At 39.3% G+C, this 25,879-nt stretch overlaps 1 protein-coding gene across 1 annotated transcript; it reads right to left on the bottom strand.

Moving 5' to 3' along the window:
- Positions 1-34: 34 nt before the first annotated feature.
- On the bottom strand, positions 35-25,745 carry pip4p1a (phosphatidylinositol-4,5-bisphosphate 4-phosphatase 1a). Its single transcript, XM_037787892.1, has 7 exons — positions 25,457-25,745; positions 23,844-24,037; positions 16,593-16,699; positions 14,088-14,193; positions 9,316-9,368; positions 7,153-7,243; positions 35-2,927 (listed from the first exon to the last, which is right to left on the bottom strand). Exons 1-7 carry the CDS (start codon positions 25,575-25,577, stop codon positions 2,784-2,786), a joined length of 816 nt encoding a protein of 271 aa, XP_037643820.1. The 5' UTR covers positions 25,578-25,745; the 3' UTR covers positions 35-2,783.
- Between the last annotated feature and the right edge of the window lie 134 nt (positions 25,746-25,879).

Below are 25,879 nucleotides of genomic sequence, written 5' to 3'. Positions count from 1 at the left end.
CAAAGAACTCATGTTAGCAGTTTTTGTTTTTTTACATCATGTCTTTATTTGTGTGTAAACAAACTCTGAAAAGAGCATCAGCCAGGTTCTTGATTATTGGCGTTTAACATGATTGATTTCTTTTGCAGTCATGGATAAAACATGATCACTCCACCGCAAAAAAAGGTCTTCTTAAACAAGTCAACTCTGTCCTTTAATCTTATTTTTTTTCTTATCAATCTTAAAAAGTAATGAACTGACCATAACTTAAAACTGGCAGGTCATTGTATTGATTTCAGAAAAGGAAAAAAACAAATGTTCTTGGTACTTTTCCATGATAAATAAGATTTTAGGACTTGATGAATGACTTATTTGTGGCCTTTTTTGCAGCGTGTATAATAAATAACATGACACTTCGAACTGTTTGCGACCTCAGTTCAGTCTAGCAGGGTAACTTCATCTCGTCTTACTTGGTGTATGCAGTGTTTCTCACTACTGTATAAGGTGCTGGGTGAGTGTGTTTGTGTGTGAGATAGAAATGTCGTCGCTCGGGAATGTGATTCAGTAATGAAGTTTTGTAGGTGTGAGTATGTTGATGTGTTTGTGGTTAAAGATTTTTTTGGACACGACCGGGTGTCCAGAGGCTTATTAGGTTAGTAGTTCATCAATCATTAAATATGTAACAGGTGAAGAGTTGCAAAAATAACCTTCATAAAAACAAGAAATAAAACGTCCGCAGCGATCACAGCAGTAGTGTTAAGCTCGTCGGAGTGCAACATAATTCGCTTAGTCGCTTCCATTGTACATAAACAACAAATATATTTACAATCAAAACGAACAAAAAAAATAATTCATAACAAAAGAAATGTTACCACATTCAGAACCACAGACAGAGTAGTCACTATGGGACTTACACTGAGTGAGAATGGAACATGTAGTGTGTGTTTATGTTACTGACCTATTCTGACTGGCGTTAGACTTTGTGTGGTAGGTAGAGCTTTCCTCTTTTTACAGATATTCCACTGGCTTTAAGGTGGACGCTCCATCTGGAACCAACCAATAAGAAAGCTCAGGAACAGCCTCCCATCTTCAGTGACAAAAAACTGGACATATTTTTCCACCATGAATGGTCGCAAATGCAATCAAAACATTGACAGTTGAGCAACATTGGTGCTTTCATGCCAATCAGTTATTTGAGCTCTGGTGCGTTTAGATGTACATCCCCAACATTTTAGAGGGTTGCCATCAGGAGCTATGAAAAGCCTGACTTATTGTATTTTTAAGCTCATCATTTGTTTTGCTTTCACAGATTCAACCTCAGCTAGCGAGACATACAGACAGGCCCTTAAAATTCAGCTTAGTCCTCTCCCAAGACAAACATGAAGTGAGCTTTGAAAGCATGAAAGCTTACAACCAACAACAGAAAGCAATTCCAAAACACATCTTATACTCAGGGCTTTGTGGGTCTAAGGAGGCAGATATCAATGTTTTAACAGCAAATAGCTCTCCGTGTTTTGTTTCATATTTTGGTCTGTTTTGGAAAGTCGAGCAGAACGAAATCTACCGAGGACGAACCACATAGACGTATGGAATAAAGTAAACCTGCCTCTTGAAAAATGGGAGGGAGGATTATACCACATTCTGCTATGACATGTCAATCGGAGATATGCGATAGAAGTTGGCATTTAGGTATAATGGGAAAATAAATAATGAAAAGATCAAAATTTAAATAAATCCCGTTCTCTTGACAGATGGGGGTTACACATTTAAAAAGGACCAGAACTAAATATCCAACTTTTATGCAAAGTGGCATGCATGTTTCCTTCACTGAAATAAGGACAACCAATATGGAGAAAATCTGTTTGCAGGTCTGTCTTTGAAGGGAGAGGCTGGAACGCCTTTGACAAACTGGTTTGTGAGTCGTTGCAACTCTAAAAAGAGCATCCTCCTTTTGTTGTGTGCCGGTATGCATTTATGCGGCCGTGTATGTATGTGTGTGTATGCATGTGTTGAATCCTTCTACCACACCTCCTTTTAAGGCTTTCAAGCTGCTTTGGATCAAAGTCAGTCCCAGGGGGTAATTCAGCAGAAACACTGAGTTCAAAAACATCATAGCCTACCTTCACGTACTGCTGAATTAAATTTTGCAGACACATTTCAACACCTACTTGATCTTTTGCTTCACAAAAGGGGGGGGCTGATGTCCCTCCAGCCACTCTGTCTTCTGCTGGCATCGATGTGTTAGCTTCATCTGACGTCATTGCCGCTTTTTCACAAAATTATTTGTTTTTTCGGTTTTTAAAAATGTAAAATGCTCAAATACTAAACCTAATGTCAAATTAGGATTGGAGAGGGAGCGTCCCCTTAAACAAAAACAAGGGCAATATTCACATCTAACACTTGGCTTTAAGCCCTCGGCCTTAGAAGTTGCAACCGTTGTGCCACAGACTGAAGCCAAAATTTATAAACAGCGCAGTGGGAAAGAGAAGAAGAAAAATCGTTACAATTGTTATGTTAAAATGAACCCCACACTGGCCACGAGATTAGAACAGATAAACAGTACATTAGGCTATATGCATCATCATAATTACCGATAGATATATAGCAGTCGCTGCCACCGCCATCCAGTTTTAGAAACACATTTGACTAAAAGGGAAGGGACAGGAGGACGAGAACTTTCTCTTTCTGGAATTGGGTTTAAATAAATATTCTGGTTTTTGTGTGTTTTTTTTTCTTTCTTTAAAGCCATCTTTCCTTCTGCCTGGCGGGTTGGGAAGAGAGGAGCGGCAGGGCTGGAGGAGGCTCTATGTGAAGTTCTGGAGGGGCTGGCTGACCCTCATGCAGGCCCAGTAGAAGGCCCGAGCCAAGGTGACGAGAACCAGGAGCAGCAGCACGGCCCACGAGGCGTAGATCCCCTGGTAGGTCTGAGCCTTCGCCCACGTTCCAGCCTGAAGAGACGCAACACAACAGAGGAAGTTTTAGAAAATCACATGATGCTCAAAAAGCCTTTGAAAGTGTACATTTTTACATGTATAAACATTTTTTTAATCGTTTTTTATTGCTAAAATGTGAACAGGGTTTCGTCCATCAGCTATGGAGGACGGAAACTGCCAAAATAAAAAAATAAATGAATCAATAAATAAACGAATCGATAAATAAATAAGTCATTAAATGTAGCAAAAATAATATAACAAAATAAATGTAGCCATTTATTAATTGATAAAGGTGACATTAAATTGATATTTCTGTTTTCTGTGAAATAAAAAGCCAGACAAATTGTGTCTGATCCCGTTCATCCTCTTTTTAAAGAATTTATAAAACAGATCTCGGGAAGACGCTATAGATCCGCCGCAGCAACAAAGAACATTTATGAAAAGTCTTTCATACCAAATTCAATAACTTTACTGAATTCATAAACACCATTCACACTGGGACCATGCTCGCTATTGTTATCTGTACTGTGCATGTTGCTATTTTTTGTATTAACTGTGATTCACTGCATGTTGTGTTATTTATTGTAATGTGATTTAGTATAATGTGTTTTAACCAACCTGTGAAGGTGAAGGCAAATTACCACATTTGTGGACAATAAAGATGATTATTATTATTATTATTATTATTATTATTATTATTAATAATAATTTGCTTTATTTATTTATCTTTGTATTAATTCCCTTATTCATTTACTCTATCGTTTAATTTTCCTTTTTATTTATCTTTATTAATTTTGAAATGTATGTATTTATTTTAGCATTTTTTTGTATTTATTCATTCATTTTTGCTTTTATTTATTTTTTATTCATTTTTAAATGTGTCTATTTATGCACTTATATATTTATTTATTTATGCACGATTTTCCCTTTGCATTTCCCCCCTTATTTATTTCTCCAAACTTATTTATTTCTGTATTCTTTTCTTCATACATTTCTTTTTACATTTTTTGTATGCGTTTCCGCCTCATTATGCAAATAAGGGGGCTGTCACTTATGTCCCATTTCTCAATTAATTAATGGCTACATCTATTTTTAATATAATTTTTACTACATTTAATGACATATTTATTCTTTTATTTATCGAGTCATTTATTTATTTATTCATTCATTCACTTATTTTATATTATATGGTAGGTTCCGTCCTCCATAATCAGCCTGTAGACTGATTTTAATGTGAAGAACGCGGGCCATTTTTTCTGGGAAGATCCAATGGATCTGACGTCATGCGCGCTCGCAAGTGCCTTCACTCTCTTCAGCTCTGCTTCAGGGCTAACAGTGCGCAACCATAGCTAACATTCAGTTAGAAATGGAGTCCGCTAGCACCAACAAACGACCAGCCACCACCACAACTCAGACTCCAACACAAACGGGAAGCACAAAAAAACTAAGTTATATCTAGTGAAGCCGTCTTGCAAAACAGGAATGTGACCAACGTCAGGGGGGAAAACTAGGGTCAATATCGGCCGGCACATGGATTCATGGAGGGACCTTCGTTTGGTTTTGGGTTTCAAAACGAACCCCGAGCTGACAAAATTCCTATTGGACAGGTAAGCTGACATGCATGTAAAACATATAGTGATATTGTTGTTTTAGCTGTCAATCACGTTCAGTCTCGTGTGTATCGCCTCACTGTCTTGACCGATGCTCGCATCTACGTAGTGTTTTTTTTAATTTTTTTTTACCTTTATTTATTCAGGGGGAGGTTCACTGAGCTCTCTTTTTCAGGAACACCCTGATCACATTCACACCTGAAAGCTGGGCAGTACAATCACAGTCTGATCTGCTGAACACTGAGCAGCTCCACTGGAGCGGTTGCGGTTAAGTGCCTTGCTCAAGGGCACCTCAGTGGTGGTAATGAGGGAGGGGCACTTTCACTTTCCCCACCCAGACTTATCCTTCCTACCTTCCGGTCTCATGCTCGCTTCTTCCAAGTGTGAGCACAAGCGCGTGCAACAGGGCGCTGATTGTCGTTGACTAAACGGCCTCAGGTGTCACGGTTAACAAGCAATTTCTGATTCTTACATCGAGCCTCTTTAAAAAGGGAATTATCAGCACATTCTGAGTGTGTTACGGTGATTATAATGAGCCAGCTCAAGTCCAATCAGACTACAAGCAACCAGGAACCAGAGCACTGAGCTACAATTTAAATGTTCCATGCATTTATTATGTGACCCTTTTATGTTGCTGCAAATTGTGCAAAATTCCAGCAAAGTATCCAGTGATTTTTACAGTTAAAAGATGAACCAGTCTTCTTTTTATGACAGCATTACAATATTTTTTTTAACAAAAACAACAAATTCACTCATTCAATTATGTATCAGTAGTCTGTGATTAATCCACGTGCACCGGACTGATGCAGGAACACTGAACTGTTGCGATTCAAACGCACATATCTTCTGGGAAGTATTCAATACTCAAGAGTGACTGAGGAGCAAGAGAGAAAATATCTTTCCCATCAAGTATTGAGTGTGCAGCTGCTCAGAAGAAAATTATTTAATGGAGATGGTAAAAGTGACTTTGAGAGAACCCACAGGGATTTTTCTGAGAATATGTAAATAAGAATTCTTTTTTCAAAATCACAACACTAGAGCAAAGCTAATACGGGTAGAAAAAAGTCAAATTAGATTATGAAACTTGATTTAGGGGGCATTTTTTTCATATATATTATTGTACTGCTCTCAAGAATATCGTATAGTTCCTGTAATAAATAACATTCTTTCCAGTTTTGACACCCAGAGATCTCTTGGATGATACACACCCCCGACTCAGATGATTAATGCCATCTAGAATAAACCACCGAGCATGTTTAAGCCCAGGACTAGACAACCAGATAAGGTGTTGTGTATGTTACAGGTAAGTGTGGTTTGGCTACACAGGAACACTGTCAGGCAGATGCTCTTTATCATTATTTAAAGAGAGCGCGACTGGGAAGTCGTATCCAACCACGGAGGTAATCAAAACAGCTCATGCAGGCTGAAAAAAAACATCAAATATGCCTAAAAGAAACCACAGCCTTAAATGAATGTCTTCCCTCTCCTCCTGTAAATGATGTGTAAAGTTTTAATGATTCGGTCTGCTCTCAGGGGCCTTAACATTTCCACACTCTTAGCTCATGTTGCTGAATTGGGGACACATCACAGCTCCAGAACGTTGCAGCTGTTATGGTGATGAATCTTCTTAACTACCTTCATGTACTGTAAAACCACTGCTTCCTTATTCCTACTTAAATACAGTCTGGAAGGGAAGTTTGATCCGTTACTTGTCTTGGGGTTGTTGCCGATAAAGTTTATTGACTTAGTGTAGAGATTACACTGTCAAAACTCGTGCCCTTGAGCCATTCTTAGAATTAAAACCACCTCCATTTATTAAACACAACCCGATCTCATGATGTGGCATTTATTGCCACAACACCAGCATTATGCAATGCTGTCAATACAGCATATTATTTGTCTGCACATTGCTTACTGTTCTCCATGCTGGCTGGCACGTATGCATCCTGTGTTCAATGTGTCTATACCGCGCCGTTTCATGCTCATCTTGCACCCTCTGCTGTTTATGAAGCAAAATGTATCGACTTTCTAGTTCTCTCTATGTATCCCTGTTTTATTTCTTTACTGATTGGAAGATTGTGATCTATAATTGGGAGATTATTCTACAGTTTCGCTCTTTTTTTGACCATTTAAATAACAGCAACAATTTAAAAACAATAAATTTGAAATGCATTGAGTGTTATATGTTTCTATGCACATATAACTGAGAGTAAAATAAGAAAGGGAAAACAGAAAAACTAGCCAGTCTGCTATTCAGTTGGTGCTGCAACCTGAACACTGCTTACAGTTCGACTCGGTTGTGTTTGTGCTGTATCTTACTGACAAATAGGAGCCTGTCACGCAGTGTCTGGAGAGCGGCTGTGAGGTGCACACCCTCCATGTTAAACAAGCGGCGACAAAAGGAGAGATTGCAATCGTACTGCTTCTTCCTACTGCCCTTGTTTGATCTGCAACTGTAAGATTTTAATATACAATAAAAAAAGGAAGGACAGATTTGGAAAAGATGAGACAATAGTTTTTTTTAGCCTGCTAAAACGCCTACAAGCCAACTATTGATAATCTCGTATTAATACTGAACCAAAAGTCTCCATCTTGGATGTTAGTGTTGGCGTCTGGTGGCGTTCACTCACCATCAGCCCGGCGGTGGAGATGCTGAATAGCAAGCAGAGTAGAAAACACCACAAGCTCCGCCTCCGGGGATACCTCTGACCAATGGAGGAGCTGCAGGACCAAAAAAGGAGAGGAGGGTGAAATTTATTTGATTAGGAAATTCTATAAAAACAACACAATGATGTGACCCACTGTTTGAAGTATAGCTCTTTTTTTCACAGCAGGCACTTTGACTTGTCATAGCAGGAAAAGCACAGGCCTGTGACGATATCAAACATGCAATATCATTCACGAAAAAAGACGAGACTAAAATGTAGATTAAAAACATAAAAACGATAGCAATATCTCTCTTTATTTTTGTCAACTTCCACTTTCACTTCCACTCTCTGTCTCAAACACACTCACACACACACATACAATGCGCGGCGGCGACGTTCAGTCCGTCTCAGTCCTTGTTGTCTCACACCTCAATCTTGAAAATTGTGCTACTATAGCGCATAAAGTTGGCAGTTTGTGGGTCGGGTTTGCGTGGTTAATTAACACACATTTTTACATGTTGGGTGAGCGTCTTGGCTCTCATAACGGACCGGTGAGTGCGACTGAACAGCGCATCATTAATGAGCTCAGTCAGGAGGACTCAAACTAACTGTAAAGCTGCAAACTTAATCATTCAACCTGTGTTTTTCATCAGATAACAATATGATCAAATTTTATGTGAAATAAGTTTGACTAAAATGACAGAAATGTTCATTATAATCTGATGACTAAACTGGACTAAGATAAAATAAAATAAAAAAATAGTTGACAAAATAAAGAGAAAACAATGACTTTCTGGTGACTAAAACGTTTTGAGTTGTCGTCAACTAAACTAGACTAAAACTATGAAGGATAAACTAAAACGTGACTAAAACTAATAAGCAGATTCATCTTAAGACTAAATCTAAAATAGCTGCCAAAATCAACACTGAATGATACAACCCTGTGTTTGAAGTAAAAGCCTTTTTCACAGCAGGCATTTTGACTTGTCTTAGCAGGAAAAGCACAGACGTTATTAATAAAATGAACGATGACTCCGTTCTATTCAAGTGTGCCAGTAAGCCATGACAATACCAATACCAGAATGCTGAAATTGAAACGCTAAATGGAATTCAGCCATCATTAATAGTATTATTTACGCCTGTGCTTTTCCTACTGTAACCTGTCAAAACATATTATGTGGAAAAAGTCCTATTAAATGATAGTGATGGGGGTTCAAAATTAATTTGGCGTCTTTCATCTTTTGCAGCACAGAAACTACACCAGGATCAATCATTTTAGAGCGTATATTTTGGGAATGTATAACCTTTTTTATTACTGCTGCCAAAGCAGGTAAACTCTCACTGGAAGTGCCGGGCTGAAATAACACATGAAGGATGATGGTGATACACCTGCAGAAATCTGCAGCACCTGTCCAGGTCCAATCCAGGTTCTGGGGCTATTTTAGATTTGACAAACTTAAATTGTGATGACTTAAGCTGTTTATAAAGACTGTAATGGCACGCCTGTGTATTGCAGTAATACAACTGACACATTTTTGTTTTCAGCACCTTGTGAAGTTAAAAGAAACGAGGCGACCTGTTGCTTTGTGTGACTGACTTGATTCCAGAAAACATGCATACAAGGTCTGTTTTCATTATTTGTAAATGTACAGTTTTATCTTGTACACAGCTCTTTTCATAATTCTAGATGTAACCAGAAATCACACAAAAAACTGTAATATCACAGATTTGCTGTACTTGAAATACTTGCAATACATTTTAGCCTCTCAAGAACTGTACTGCATCACATGCCCGCTAATTCCTGTCCCTAAAGTCCCATGAACTTTGCTCGATATGTTAAGAAGCTTATGCAGACAGTGATATAGGAATGTGGGTTTGCAGCAAATTTAAAGGAAACTCCTGAGGTACAAAACACAAATGGAGCTAAATCCCACAGGTCAGAAACCTCATGATGTTATGAGACATGTTAACACTCTGAGGCTGGGGAAGAAAATGTGTTGCATACCCTGAAGCCACTACCAGCTCACTCTGTGTAGGTTTCACTGAGTAAAAGCTTCGGCTGAATGCCTAAGGATGTGAATCTACAATGTAAAAGTACAGTGAGAATGAAGGGCTGTGATGCATGAATTGCTTACGGCTACTTACACTTTCCTGCAGTGTGGGCACCTGGCCAGCGTCCGGTCTGTGAACTCTGTCCACTGGAATTACAAAGAGAAAGACATGCCACCATCAGCCAAAAACCAACGCGCAAATTTGACACATTATCAATCATAATGATGACAAAACTTCCAAGTATCAGTACAACATTCACTGTAATTATAATTGACCTCAATTCTAACAATAAACACCATTGTCTTTGCTGCTGCTTACATTCAGAATCAGAAAAATGCTATTTTCTACCAAAAGTAGGGCTGTCAATCGATTAAAATATCTCATCGCATGATTGTCCATAGTTAATTGCGATTAATTGCACATTTTTATCTGTTCAAAATGTACCTTAAAGGGAGATTTTGTCATGTATTTAAAATGCTTATCAACATAGGAGTGGGATAATATAACTGTTTTATGCAAATGTATATATATATATTTATTAATGGAAATCAATTACCAACACCAGAAACCCTCACAGGTACTGCATTTAGCATTAAAAAATATGCTCAAATCATAAAATGGCAAACTGCAGCCTAACAGGCAACAACAGCTGTCAGTGTGTCAGTGTGCTGACTTGACCATGACAAACTGCATGTGATTATCATAAAGTGGGCATGTCTGTAAAGGGGAGACTCGTGGGTACCCATAGAACCCATTTTCCTTCACATATCTGAAGGTCAGAGGTCAAGGGACCCTGTTGAAAATGGCCATGGCAGTTTTTCCTCGCCAAAATTTAGCGCAGGTTTGGAGCGCTATTTAACCTCCTTGACGACAAGCTAGTATGACATGGTTGGTACCAACGGATTCATTAATGTTTTCTAGTTTCATATGATGCCAGCATCTTCACTCTAGCTTTAAAACTGAGTCCGCTACAACCAAAAAGTCACAAGTTGCGTTAATGAAATTAGTGGCGTTAAAACAAATTACTTTGACAGCCCTAATCAAAAGGTAGTGCAAATGTGTTACTGACATTGCTCACAATATAAAAATACATATACACACAGAGATAAACTATATCAGGTAAAAAAGGTAAGTATTGCGGTGGAGGAAATCAAAAAGTGCAAATATGTGCAGGTGTTAATAATGCAAAGTCCTTCACTGCTTGTTTATAAAGTTTTGGCATTTGTAATTAGTGATTTTGTTTGTGTTTGTCCTGGCCAGAAAGTTTTTATATTAGTGACCTTGAGTGACATATAGTATGGAGGTTATGCTAAGAGCCATGTATGATGAGGGTTGTTTGATATCTAACTGACTGGGTGTAGAGCTCAAACCTGCATACTGCAGTAAAACAACTGACTAATTCAATATAAAATTCAATTAAATAGATTGTCTATCAAGGCTGTAAAAAAAAGCCTATCACACTTCAAACTGCTTGTTTGCAACAATCCTCACATTTGAGAAGCTGGAACCTGCGAGTGTTTGGCATTGCTGCTCGGAAAAAATTAATGAGAAATGAAAAATCTACTGTTGATACATTTTCTGTTGATCGCGCGATTGAATAAATGACAACAAGTCTCAATATTGCATGCAAATTCAGGATGCACAATACGGATTTTTTTCAGCCGATTCAATAAGATAACTGTAAATTGCACATTTTTGTATTTCAAACGAAATTTATAACCTGTAGTTTATTATGCACACCTGAGAGTAAGAAAGGCTAAACTGTAGTAAGCAAAGATGGATGATTTAATACAAATAGCTCTGACCTAACCAAATCTAACTGACATCACTATGTTAACACAGCAAAAACAAAAAACAGTTCCGACTTCTCAAAAGGTAATTTCATATTTTAGTTAAAACATCCAAAAACCTCTATTCCAAATTGCAATCATGTTGTCTTCCTCTGAAACTGTGTAAAACATCCACACCGGCGACGACATGTTTGGCTCTCTAGCTAGCATTCTGCGCTGGTTCTTCTTCTTCTCTGTGTTTATTGGTGGATCGCAAACCAACTTTAAAAGGTGCATACTGCCACCTACTACTGTAGCTGTGTAGATGTTGCGCTTGTTAAGTCAATGAAAGCTATTTGGCTTTGTATCATCAGCCAATAATTTACTGGCTATAATTTAATCATCAGAATAATACATAATATAATATGAACTTCCCATTGTTGTTCGATGATGTATCGGGCCTGATATACATCGTGCATCCCTAATGCAAATCGATGTACAAATCTGCACTAATGGGGCTAGTACTGTGACTGAAAGTAAAGGAGGCAATGTACAACCTTAGGACAAATTCCTTGTTGAATTACAGGCGGTCTTGTATAAATACGCCTGCTGCTGCATTGATTGATGACATACTTTAAGAAATTGAACACAACCATCCCAGCTCTCGCCAACAGGTGTTGCATGCCATCCAAAAAATGAGAAAGAAAAATAGTCTTCTCTCGGGGTGCAGACATTTATTCCCTCCCTAACGTTGAGGGTGTGATACATTTGTAAACCCTGCAGAGCTGAATACACTGTGCATGCTGTGCATTCATCTTGTTTTGGAAAAAAAAACACTCAGTATTGGAAGCACAGAGAACATTATCACTAGATCTGCGACAAAGGGATCAGTGCACCGCCACCCAGGGCACAGATTTGTATTTTCATTCAGCCTCCCTGTCTTTAAGCAGGCAGGAAAGGTCCGACTGAATGCTAAACACCCTCAATCATCCATCTAACCTCTAATTCTATTCTGCTCTTTTCTGACTCTGCCGCCCTCCTCTCTTTCTCCATATATCCAAACCATCTTTACCTGTCTCACCTGTTGTTAAAGAGCAGCGAGTTCAAATTCTACTACTTCCTTTAGCACAAAATGGCCAGAATATATCAGCGCATAGTTGATAGGGGTTATTGATCTACAACAATAACTCAACATTTACTTGGCCTGCTGCAAAGATGTTTCGGCTTTTCAATAATTCACCGGCTACAGTACATTTCATAACACAAACCTTGCAGGCCTGCTGAAACTGTCACAAGATATTTCAGCTACAAATGATGAAAGCGCCAATTGAAAGCCAAGTTTTATTATTCTACTATTGTGCATAGTAATGCATCACCTCTTCATAAACACTTTTATTGGATCGTGGCTCCATATAGAGAATGTGATTTTATTGGTTGCATCCATTTCAGATATATGTCATTTAAAGAGGCCAAAGAGGAGAGGACCTGTGCCAGAGAATTAATAAAATGGACTGATGTTGCAATTCCTACTGATTGTCAGAGGCTGATAAATGCAATCAATTAATGTTTTTTTAAGTAAAAACCTATGCTACAAATGCCATTGTTAATAATTTGAGAGTCAAATTCTTTTTTTTTCTTCTTTTTTTTTTTAAACCTATGCTCAGAAATTATAGTATTTGCTTTTCTTTATTTTAGCAATACATCTTAAAAACCTGTGATAGGAATGCCATGATGACAGCTAGTGGACATATACAGTAGGTGAAGAGAAAATGTATTAAAAACAAATAGTAGGAGGAGGCTAGTTAGTGGACCATTTTGAGAAATTTGCTTATAGTATAGTATAGTGTAGTATAAGTACCAGACTATTTCTTGGACGGGAGCATTGGCTTCCTGAAGTCTCTGCTGGAAGTCACCAAGAAAGAGTTTGGTATATAACCCCTCGTCTAGTCTGACTCACCGGATGTAGACATAGGCTGGCAGTCAGCTCTCCTTCCACTATCTATTTTACAAGGTCACCCGTTGTTTCATCCTGTGCTTAGCACTGCCCAAGACGATTGTGATTGATTTAAAGAAATACAAACGAGCCAGAGTGTTTTTCCCCCCTATAGCAGACTGATAATGAGTGGAGCCAGACCTTTCTTTAGCGCTGACACAGCGTTGTGCAGATTGGTCTAGGTCTGGCTCTACCCCTCGTCAAACCCCATGCCGTTTTTACACTTTGTTTTTTGTGCGGCTTAGACTTGCCACTGTAGACGGTGTTACACGGTGTTCGGGCTTACACCGATTACATTACTTGCCCACCGCCTCCACTGTCGTTTTGCTTTTTTTTCTATAGAAATAAAAACCCATTTAGTTAACTCACTTTCATCAAATTATCAATACATAGTCGTAGACGCTACAATCATAAAATGAAAGTGTCTGCTCTGTACAGAGTCTCAGCAAAGAGACGCAGGAGTCAGATTTCACACACGGGATGAGAGAGAGTTGACAGAGAGGATGATGATGGAGGATTTGGTGTCAAAGTGAAAAGCAAAAGCGCCTGTTTGCCAGAGAATTAATCAAACGTACTGATGTTGCAATTCCTACTGATTGTCAGCGGCTGATAAATGCAATCAAATAATGGCTTTTTAAATAAAACCTATACTAAAAATGACATTGATAATTTGAGAGTTAAGTTCTTCTATGCTCAGAAAAGTACAGTAGGTGCAGCGGCGCCAGGTGGAGAGAGAAAGATCAAAGCAAAGCGTTCTACAGATATCGAGCGTCATCTTTTCTTGCAAAATGGGAATGTTGCATCATTGCCTCAACTTTTAATTAAACAAATGAGATATAATGTGTTGACTAGTGAGCTTTAAAGGTGCTGGTAGGTGGGTATTGTTATTTTTGGACAGAGTCAGGCTAGCTGTTTCCCCCTGTTTCCTGTCTTCATGCTAAGCTAAGACAGACATGGGAGTGCGATCAATCTTCTCATATGCTGAACTATTCCTTTAACTTTAAGTCTGTGACTGTGTTGTGACTCTAAATCCTGAGGGTATTTCTTTAAGGCCACAAAAATAAAAAAGAAAACTAGTTAAATGAACAGAGTGAGTGTGGTACCAGGAAGGTGTTGCTGCAGTGTCCACAGGAGACCCGGGCCCCGGCTGGCTGGGGGTCAGGACTGGCCGGACCAGGATGAACTGGACCCAGATTAATTATCCTCTTACTAGAAAAAGGGGACAGACACACAAAGTCAACATTCACACCACAAAAGATATTATTCAGGGGAAGTGCAAACTAATAATCGCTGCTCCCCGGTGTTGTGAGCAGGCGTCGGTGTGGAAAAGGCTGACGACAGTTTTTAGGGATCCATCAGCAGCCAATCCTCTCATTACCACTAACACTGCTTTCCAACAACCAACTTCCTCAGACAACGACAGTCGCTCAGAATCACTGATCAGACAGCAGCACAGAGACGGGTCTGCTTTAGTCAGCATGTCTGGTTTGAATGCAAAACAGTGACAGTGAAGGTAAACTCCCCAGAGCGATTTAATGCCGGTGAAGTGGCCTCTGAGGAATATATACAACCTTTTAGCATCACTTTAACTAAACGGGTTCCCTTTGGTCAACTGTAATAAAACAGTTCAATGAGAAACATGCAGAATCCCACTTGTCAACTAGGAATGTAAAAGTTTGTTTTTCTGAAAGCAAATTTCAGCATCGATTTTAATTGAAAGCATATTTGTGTGTTGAGTCAAGTAAAGTTAAAACTGAAACTCATTTTGGGGACAAGATTCCTGCTTTGTTCCTGAGGAGCCACAATGTCTAATTATGTCAAAGCAAATTACTGGTTAATGTGAAATATGTTTTAAAGAGATGAGTCATTTGGTTTGAAAAAACTAAAGTATTTTTTGCCTTGTGCATTCCTGACAAAATATTTAATTTAAACATGCAAACCATTCAGCCTTACCTTATGATCTGCACTGAAGCTGACAGATGAATTATGTGTTTCAGGTTTTTATGACAACAGATTTTGTGATGCACAGTTTAAAATTACACACATTGCAGCATAAAATTAACCCCAAAAAAGATGGCTAAAAATGTTGCTCTTGCACATTTTATGCCTCAGGCATACAAAAAAAAAAGGAACCGCTTACCAATTACACAAGGCTGCAGCAGCACGATGTTCAGATGAGCTGCCAAAGCCAAAACAGCCTTCTGTTTTTTTTACAATAAAAATACCAACACACTGGCATCTGTTTCACCTGTAAAAAGTGTTTTATGGCTTCTTTTTTTTTTCCTGATTTCCTGACAGAAGGAAACTGAAAATGTTATTTTCCAAACTGTATTTAAACTTTCAGTAATGTTTAGGGCTGTCAAAGTTACGCTACTTTGTTTTAACACCACTAATTTCTTTAACGCAACTTACAATTGTATGTTGTAGCGGGCTCAGTTTAAAAACTAGAGTGAAGATGGCATCATATGAAACTAGAAGACCTAAGGAATCCATTGATACCAACCATGTCATACTAGCTTGAACGAGGCTAAATAACACTCCAAACTTGCGCTAAATTTTGGCGAGGAAAACCTAGGATGGCCATTTTCAAAGTGGTCCCTTGACCTCTGACCTCAAGATATGTGAATGTAAATGGGTTCTAAGGGTACCCACGAGTTTCCCCTTTACAGACATGCCCACTTTATGATAATCACATGCAGTTTGGAGCAAGTCATAGTCAAGTCAGCACACTGACACACTGACAGCTGTTGTTGCCTGTTGGGCTGCAGTTTGCCATGTTATGATTTGAGCATATTTTTTATGCTAAATGCAGTACCTGTGAGGGTTTCTGGACAATATTTGTCATTGTTTTGTGTTAATAGTTAATTTCCAATAATAAATATATACATACATTTGCATAAAGCAGCATGTTTGCCCACTCCCATGTTGATAAGAGCATTAAATACTTAGCAAACTCCCTTTAAGGTACATTTTGAACAGATAAAAAATGTGCAATTAATTAGCGATTAATCACGATTGAATATTTAAAATTGATTGACAGCCCTGGTAATGTTTTCTTTCTACATAAGTGACATTTACTATAATCCATGGAACTTTTTCCAATTTCACCTGTTTTGGTTCTAAAGAGACTTGTGTGCTCATTTTGTTCCCTGATATTATAATATGAATGGATTTGCTAAGTGTGCATTTGGTTAGTAGCTACTCTGCAGGAACTCAGTGCATAATTAAAGCAGCTACATGCTGAATGAATTCTGTGATTCTTAGCTGCAAGGTGCAGCTTCAAAATTAAACCTCAATATTATCCACAATCCTGAATTAAATGCGGCCCAACATAACACGTAAACACATACTGCATATTACCCACATAATACAGACGATGTGCAGAAGTGAAACACATGATGTGGCTGCTCTAATGAGGCTGTTATTTCCTCATGTGGCTGGCTGAGCACTGCAAGTTAACTGCGCTGGGAGCACGGCCTTAATTGAGGGACTGCTGCTCCCACTGCACCTTGTTTCCTCTGCTTCACTTCTCTCTCTCTCTCTCTCTCTCTCTTTTTCTCATATACAGACACACAGTGTTCTCCCACCGATTGGAAAGAATTTCTCACCAATATGGCCGGGGACAGGCGATCCTCTGGGAAGTGACTTTGCAGATGAGCAGACAGTTGCAGGGGCAGCGAACGTACTTCTTCCCTGCTGGGGCATTCTTAATGGGCTGCAGAGGGAGACAGAGACACACAGGAGGAAGCGATAAGAAGACAGTAGAACAACGAATTAGAAGTAGATAACAAGCCAATTATTCCTGACGGACGAGAATTAAGCAATACCGCGTGAGGGAGAGAGGTATTCTGGGTAGATATTGGAAGTGGCCGTGCCGCAGTTGCAGGTAAGGGACCAAGGGACGGCATTCATGATACAGCATGATTCTGGTGGCGCTTCATTGTCCCTAAAAAGTTCAGGGGCTGCTTTTTGCAGTTGAAATTGACATAATCATACAACATTATTTTGTTATGTTATTTAGGACTTGAACCAATGCATCGTGCATCAGGCGCTCACTCTTTGCAATCAAAAACATATTTATTGATAAAGGCTCTGGTAGAGGATTTCTGCAAAGCAACAGGTTTATCGAGCACTGCTTCTAAACTTAATATCACTATAGAAGGAAATACAGACAAAAATGTGATTTGCCTATAATTAGATTTGGTACCGTATAGTAGGCTCCTACAGTATATTAAGCCCCTTTCCCACTGGACAAAAAACCCACTAACATCTGGCTTTTGTCTTCAATGGGAAAGGTTACAATCAGCATTCATTCCTGGGACAAATGACTTTTCAGTAGGGCTGGGCAATATGACGATATATATCGTCAAAACAATATAAAAATGTCTACTGTATATATTTTTTCTACATCGTTTCTATCGCGATATAGGCTATATTTTTTTTTTTTCTCTATAATTTCATTTAAAAGTGTTATGTTCATTTTGCACTCAAGTTCTTAAAATGAGAAAATACTTTTCATTTGTCAAGTATTTAATTCACACGGGAGTATACAAAAATAGGCTTTACCATGTGGTTATTTCATATAGACTGAACATTTTTACTGAAAAAGTTAATGCTGGTTCCAGTAGAAAGGTGTCAGAACACACAGTGCATCGCAGTTTGTTGCGTATGGGGCTGCGTAGCCGCAGACCCGTCAGGGTGCCCGTGCTGTCCTAATGTTATGGCTGATCGATGTATATATATCGTTATTGAGATATGAATTGAATTACATCGTGATAGAAGATTTTGGCCATATTTACCCAGCCCTACTCTGCAGTATTCGCAGGTATTTATTGGCTCCAGCTCCAAACGCCACTGATGGAAACATGACACCCGGGTGGACACGATAATGCTATGTGACGTGCCTGAAGTGAATAGATAATAAATAAAACAGAGATTTGGACAATTATTATAATTAATTAAATGTACTAAACATACAATTAATATGTTCTCCTCATGTCCGTGACGTTGAACGTGACACACCGGGAAAATTGCCTGCTTTAGCGGGTTTTCCCATGCTTAAACAAAACTGCATATACAAGCTAATTTTGGTGGGAAAAGTGTTTTAGAAGATATTTGTTGCTGTATTTAGAATTCACATTAATTACATAATACCTCACAACACAACTGGCTTGATTTATGCCAAATAATCAAATTATATTCTTATAAATGAGATTATAAATGAGATAGATGAGACTGTTTTAATGACCAGGTAGAAGTCTTGTTGGTGCAGCCTACTTTGTATCGTCTCACTAGGTCACATAATGCTGCAGGACAAAATCAGTAGTCAAGGACATTGTTGGAGCTCAGCTCACACAGAGAACTGAAACTTTGATCTGTGTTTTACACAACAACTATGCCAATAGCACACCTTCCTCTGGACCTAATAGCATATCCTGCTGTCTGTCCTGCTGATGGCTCTCTCCATTGCGTCATTAAACTCTGACTAACCAGATCAGATTGAGTCCTGAGAGTTTCCTGCTCCAACATCAATTTCACTTACAACAGCTCTGTGGGAGTCGAGTTTGTATCTGTGCTGTAGGGAGAGAGGTAATGACTAAGGAGTGGAAGCTAATATTACAAGTACTCATTACACAGAGGATTGTCTTATATCAGCCACCTTTAGTTATTTAAGTTATTGTCATATGGACGTGTCAGTTTCAACATTTAAATTGCCTTTAATTAGGGCTGTCAAAGTTAACGCGATAATAACACGTTAATGCAAATTCGTTTTAATGCCACTAATGTCTTTAATGCATCAATGCAACTTGCGAATTTAAGGTGGTAGCAGACTCAGTTTTAAAACTAGAGTGAAGATATTGCTGGCATCATATGAAACCATGAAAATACCTGCAATAGAAAACGTAAGGAATCCATTGGTACCCACCATGTCATACTAGTTTGTCGTGAAGGAGGATAAATAATGCTCCAAACTTTTGCTACATTTTGGTGAGGAAAAACTGGCATGGCCAGGTCCCTTGACCTCTGACCTCCAGATATGTGAATGTAAATGGGTTCTATGGGTACCCACGAGTCTCCCCTTTACAGATATGCCCACTTTATGATAATCACATGCAGTTTGGGGCAAGTCATAGTCAAGTCAGCACACTGACAGCTGTTGTTGCCTGTTGGGCTGCAGTTTGCCATGTTATGATTGGAGCATATTTTTTATGCTAAATGCAGTACCTGTGAGGGTTTCTGGACAATATCGGTCATCGTTTTGTGTTGTTAATTGATTTCCGATAATAAATATATACATACATTTGCATAAAGAAGCATATATGCCCACTCCCATGTTGATAAGAGTATTAAATACTTGACAAATCTTACCTTTAAGGTCCATTTTGAACAGATAAAATTGTGATTAATTGCGATTAACTATGGCCAATCATGCGATTAACTATTTTAATCGATTGACAGCCCTACTTTTAATGCAGTCTATTACAACAGTCCAGCAATAACTCAAAGGTTATAACATTGGTCATTTTGGAAGCTGCAGTTTGTGTTGCTGTTGAACTGTATTACATTATACTGACAGGTGCTTCTATCATTCAGCACATTTTTATAACAAAATCTATTAATCTATTAAACAAAATAATTTCCAGTTGCAGAAAATTAACTTTGCTCCACATTATAAATCTAGGATGTTCTTTATGAATCTTTGTATCTCACGTCTCAATATATAATCCTTGCTTCTGCTCTCTCGGCTTGTTCTGTGTCGCTGCGACTGGAAGAGAAAAGGAGATGCTCCGCTCCGCCTAATGATTATAACCATTAACGCGGCTTTTCCAACAGAACTCTGTGGCAGTGAAATAACCATTTAGAATTGTTTATTTGCAACTACTTATACTGATTGTCACCCCACCCTAACTGTCAAATTAAAGCTGGACAAGACAAAATTGTTAAATCACAACATGGCTAATTTATCAGGCTGGTTAACAGTAGGAGACTGACACAAAGGGGAGTGCCCCATTAACACCAATAAAGACCCTGTAGATCAAAACTATGTTTTGCTTCCTGCACAAATCTTTGGATTTGAGCCAATACTTGGGTCTTAACACACATCTTTATGATGCAGCTTCCATCTGTAATACTAACAATGCATGTTTTACACTCATTCCAGTCTAAATACAACCTCATCTGTATGTTTTATAAGGTTGTGTCCAACCATCTATATTTGCCCACCCTGGACATATTTATATGTGCATATGTTCCCTCCATCTGTGAATTGCTCATAATGCCAGTTGGTACATCTGGACACATTTCCACTTCCATCTGTACACCGATCTGCATAGCTAGTGATGCACGCTCGTGGAGCCCCTTCGAACTGTGAATCCGACAATGACGGTTGTTATGCTGCGCTATCTTCAACACAACTCTCCAATTGCCCCAGACATTTCAATCGTTTTCTCTGCGAGGCCTGTTTCCTCAAAGAGATGATTAAAACTTGATTGTCTTTTTTATTTACATTCACACATGTGTTCGACTTCCCATAAACCGGGAAGGTAAACAAGTGCAGCTGTGCATCTGGTTAATTTGTTGTGTCTTGCCACCTAAGCAGTAACTGCATCACTGTCAAATTAATTGTGATACCGTTGTAATTACGACAAACATAACAATGAGACCGTCGTCAAGCTGACAGGTGGGCTCCATCTACTGACTTTGGTGTTGTTGGTGCTCGAGATTCTCAACATTTAGACCACTTTTTTGGACCAACATTTGCCGCCTTTCCTCCTGATTTTTCCATCAGCCTTTCATTCGGTCTTGGTCAAACATTTTAGACTTCAGACTGCCTGATTAGGAAAAAACCTGTAATGGTAAAAATGTCATATGAACTAATTAGGGCTGTCAAAGTAAAAGCTGAAGTAGGCGAGATTGGAGCAAATATGATTAAAAAAAGGTTATTTTTATAAAACGGTCGCTATATCCTGACAGTAGTACATGAAACAGGTGACCTGAAAAAAAAACATGTGCCTCTGGTGTCCTCCAGTGCTCCTAACGGCATCTGCAAGATCTCACAGACCGGAGGAATAAAATGACTGTTTTATGAGGCTGACCAGCTGATTTTCTGGAAATTCAACTCGGTGAGCATTGTTCAGAGTAGAAAATGTATAAAGACTGTCCATCATTATAATCTAATTTATAGATGTTTTCATGATGTGTAAATACTAAGCCCAGTACATTTAAGGGTTGGTTCACCCAACTAGCAACAAAAATGCTTTCTAAAACAACTTTCTACCACAGAACATTTTTCATACGGATTATAGGGACTATTAGCGACCTTACTGTGAGCTCTGAGGATTATCCAGAGCGATGGGGATACTGAATCAGGAAACACATGAATTTCATTGCTTTGAGTACCAAAAACAAAAATGACATTCACCTCCTTTGTGCTGATATGGAGGCAGAAATCTTCACAGACTCAATTCTCAAATGCTGGGTTAAACAAAACCACTCCTTAACACTAGGGGTGTCACTCGATTTGACTTTCGATTTTAAGGTCACGATTCGATTTGATTTAAACATGTCATTGTTAGACTATGGAGTCTTGATTTGTAGAGATCAACAGATCATTGGTTTTATACCCTCTTTATGCCACTGTCATTTACACTAGGGGTGTGCGATATGACGATATTAGATTGTGAACGATTAAAATGTCTCTACGACCTGCCTTTACAGCGAGATCATAGAACCGTGCTACAGTGTACATTCTACCATCTTTCTCTCTAACGCCAGATCCATCGTTCACAAAATGAACGAACTGGAGCTACAGATGGCAGTTAACAAGTCCGTCAGGGACTGCTGCGTGATGTTAATAACGGAGACCTGGCTTAACCCGCTGATAGCCGACACTGCTGTGCAGCTAGCAGACCGCACAATCCACCGCCTGGACCGAAGCAAAGACCGGTACAGTAAGAGCAACGGGGGAGGACTCTGTATTTATGTGCATAATGGCTGGTGTACAAACAGACAGTCACTGTTCCCCTGATTTAGAGGCTCTGTCAGTGATGTGTGGACCCTTCTATCTGCCGAGAGAGCTGGCAGTAGTAATTATTACGTCTGTCTATATTCCACCTGTAGATCTGTGTCTAATAAGCTCCCTGATTTACAATTCAGTTCCTTTAATGTTATGTAGAAAGAGTGCACTTTACTTGAGTTTTGAAACCAATGTTCATTTTGGGATGGGATTTATGTTCACCTATGTTCACCCATTCACTCTGTATCTTTTATATCTCTATTATTGTTTTTATAATTTGTGTATACCTTTACCTCTTCTGTGATTCACTCTGTTTGCTGATGTTGCTGCTTTGACACCTGAATTTCCCTCCGGGGATTAATAAAGGTTCATCTTATCTTATCTTATGCAAAAGTCTAAACCAAGTCGAAATTCTTGTTGAATGTTCATACTTTGCAGAATTGCACATTTGATTAAAACATGTTTGGCCTTAATGATCGGTTATTTTTTTTCCATATGTTTTATTAGCTTATAGGGCTGTATTTTTTCTTTTAGTTTTTTTTAAAATCGTGAAATTAGTTTGGTTGTAACGTTCAGTAACTTGCAAAATTGTCTTTAAAACCAGCATGAAAAGAAATTGTGATAAGATCATGGATCGTGATCCTGCCTGAAAAGAATCATGATATAATATTTTTGCCATATCGCCCTCCCCTAATTTACACTTTAAAATCCCTTTTTAAAAAGAGAACTGAACTCCCTTTTTATTTAGAAAGTGTTTCAAAAATTAGCCTACAACAGCCTACAATATAAAAAGCTGCATCTTTTCAATATCAGTATCTTTGTGACCCACCTCAGTACATAATCATTATAAAAAAAAAACATAAATCCGCCTGCAATGTATTAAAACTGTGCTATAATCTACAAAAATACGCTTTTGTTGTCATTAAGTGTCGCACTTGTCTCCCTTTTCTTTTTCCCTCTCTCCTCTCTCTCTCCTCTGACCGCTGTTTGTCACCCATGGGTGTCACAGAGGGCGAAGGCGGAGCTTTGGACACAGTCTGTGTGCACAGAGCTGAGAGACAGCACCCAGCAGTCAGCTAGCTTGTTGCTCTCGCTACCAACATCAGCTGCTCTGATTCAACAATGTTGAGCTGAAAAAACGTGCATGTAGGCTGAAATTCAACCGTGGTGTTGTTCTGTCGGGAGATGCAGTGACTTCATGGTAAACCAAGTAAGAGCATAAGAGCTATAAGGAAGGAAATTAACTAACTGACTAACTTAAGTCCACTAGCCACAAGGCTAATTCATGCAGTATAAAATGCCATAGGTATGCAGGAAGTGTGTAGTGACAGGGGCGGCCCACATTTCCCATCACACCTGCCTCGTCCCGAGTGCTGGACTGAGTAGTTTAAGTTTGCTGTTTTATGCTCTAAAATGCAAATGTTACTTTTGTTAGTGTTTGTAATGTAATGTGTCTGTTCAGAACACGGTGGCTTACAGTATGTTCGGAATTGTGATTTTTGTGCTGGTTTATAGTTCAAACCATGAGTGAGAAGGCTGTTACATTTCTTGAGTCCAGTTGTATTTTTCCATTGGACTCGCGCAAGTAGGCGGGGGAGGAGAGAAAAAAAAAGAATCTTTTGATTTTGAAATCGGAAGCTAATTTCAATGGATTTCCGATTTAGGATAGAAATCGTGGCACCCTTCCTAGACACCAACAAGGGATTTATGAGAGAGAATATGTTTTTGTAACTTGTGTAAAACAACCCTATAATAGAAGATACTGGTGAAATATTTGTGCGTGCGTGCGTTGCAACTGCATGTAATATATAAACAGATTGTGTGTGTTACACTAGAAACCTACCGTAGCTTCATTGCAAACCCCGCACTTCACCACGTGCTGGTGGATCTTTCCCTCCACAGAGATCAGGCTCTGACACACCCTGCAGCTGATAACAGGTGCGCTGCCGCTCTCCGGGGAGGTGAGAGGGGAGTAGGGCGGAGGGTCCTCCCCTAGGAGCACCGAGGGCTGAGTGGGGCTGGGGAACGAAGGGAAGTCTGCACAGGGAGGGAAACAAGAAAGGGGGGGGGATGGTGAATACAAAAGTAGTACGACCAGTGACAAATGAATGGATTGTTGAGAGAACACATTCACAAGAGTTGTGCAATGGACTGAAAAAAAAAACAGCCTAAATTCCCATGACAAGTAACCTCTTATGATTAACAACATAATAAGATTTGGTCTCGAGGTAAACTGAAAGCAGCTTTAGAAGAAAAACACTCCTGGAATGCTGAGCGGGGTTAGTTTCAACAAATAAAAGTCAAAGTATTAGGGAGGGACAGAGAGAAATCAGAGAGTGAGAGTGTTTTCACATATAGTCCTTTTTAAACAAACCGAACTCAGTCCTGTTAAAGTGGACCAAAAAGTGGACCAACAGAAAAGGAACTCAGTTCTGTTTGTGTTCACATCGTTAGTTAATTTAAAAGAGTTCTCCGTTCTGTTTCTGGTCCAGTTCAGCTCTAATGGGGACTCAGTCCTCTTTCTGTTCACACTATAGTTGATGAAGTTGATGTTTTAAATTACATTTTTGCCTTTTGTTTATTTTTTTAATGATTTTATTTCAGCTACTTTAACAAATGTAATAAATTTAAACAGTCACTGAAATGCTGTTAAAACACATTCAATATTCACTGCCTATTTAAAAAAAAAAAAACTCATTCTGCAGCTGCTCCACCATCCTGAGTGTGTAAATGGGACAGATTGATCTAGATGCAACATACAGTGCTAACTACCTGCTCAACATGTCTAGCAAGCAGACTGATACAGCAGTTTGTGAGAGCAATTAGGAACCTTATATATATATCATGCCTTTTCCATTAATGTATTTACACACAGTCCCGCCCTATGTGAGCTGCCATTGGTCGCAGCTGTCTCATGCAACTTCCCTCACCAGCCTCCTCATTGGCTAACTCACATGTCAATCAAATCAGGTGTTTTCTCATCTCAGATGCTAGCTAAGCCAAAAGCGTACAGTTATCTAGCTATGTGCGAGCACATTGGGGCACCATTCAGCTTGTTGAAATACATGCAGCCATTTGTGTTAGTAAACGTTAATAAAAGTATATTTTAGTGACACCATTTCTGAGCTGCAGAACCTGAGGCTTAACGTGTATGGTGTTGCCGGTGCTAAGTAGCGCTACCTAGCAACCAAGCTACGGTTGCTAGGTTAGCACAATGCTAACATTCCCTTCAGGCTCCTGCTTCACGTCTTGGTTGCAAAACAGCACATTTCATCCCGGCTAGTTGCTCATAAAGACACACTCTGGAAGCTAAACGTACAGGCTGCACAAACAGAGCTACCACAGCTGAGCTAGCAGGCTAACCAGAATGCCCTGTCAGTGGAGGCTAGCTAATGTGAGCTAGGCTAGGCTAGCAGTGGAGGTGGAGGAGAGAGAGAGAGCTCCATGGATACTCACTGATTGGTTTGTTGGGCACACCGTGGGGCGCTGCACCGGGAGACACCCCGCCGTTACCGCTGCTGCCGAGAGCACCATCTCCCAGATCTGATAGTAAAGGAGACCTCTCGCCGTCCGCCATACCGAGAGCCAGGCGTGGAGGGGGGGGAGAGAGAGAGAGAGTGGGAGCGTGGATGTAAAACCAGCACGGTGTTGTGTGTATTGTTGTGTCGGAAATGCAGCGCGTCACATGATCACACCACCACCACCTCTGCTGCTGCTGCTGCTGCTGCTGCGGTAACGGTGCTCGGGAGGTGTGGCGCTATACTCACCCAGGGATGCTCCTTATACTCTAAATAGGTGTCGATGTACCTGTGAAATATGTTTTAATTGTTTTCCAACAATAATGGTGTCTGTGTGACTTTTAAACTTTACTCTAATGTA

This window comes from Sebastes umbrosus, chromosome 12 (genome assembly GCF_015220745.1).
Source record: "Sebastes umbrosus isolate fSebUmb1 chromosome 12, fSebUmb1.pri, whole genome shotgun sequence".
Taxonomy (NCBI): domain Eukaryota; kingdom Metazoa; phylum Chordata; class Actinopteri; order Perciformes; family Sebastidae; genus Sebastes; species Sebastes umbrosus.
Note: the sequence above shows the minus strand (reverse complement) of the source record. Positions and strands in the feature narration are given on the sequence as shown.

Bases quoted from the DNA above. Each gene is read 5' to 3' on its own strand.
- pip4p1a (XM_037787892.1), bottom strand. From the start codon at position 25,577: ATGGCGGACGGCGAGAGGTCTCCTTTACTATCAGATCTGGGAGATGGT. The intron at 14,194-16,592 runs GTGAGAAATTCT...CCCTTTTTCTAG, and splicing joins GCCTGTCCCCGGCCATATTG to TAAGAGGATAATTAATCTGG. The intron at 7,244-9,315 runs GTAAGTAGCCGT...TTGGTCCTGCAG, and splicing joins TGCCCACACTGCAGGAAAGT to CTCCTCCATTGGTCAGAGGT.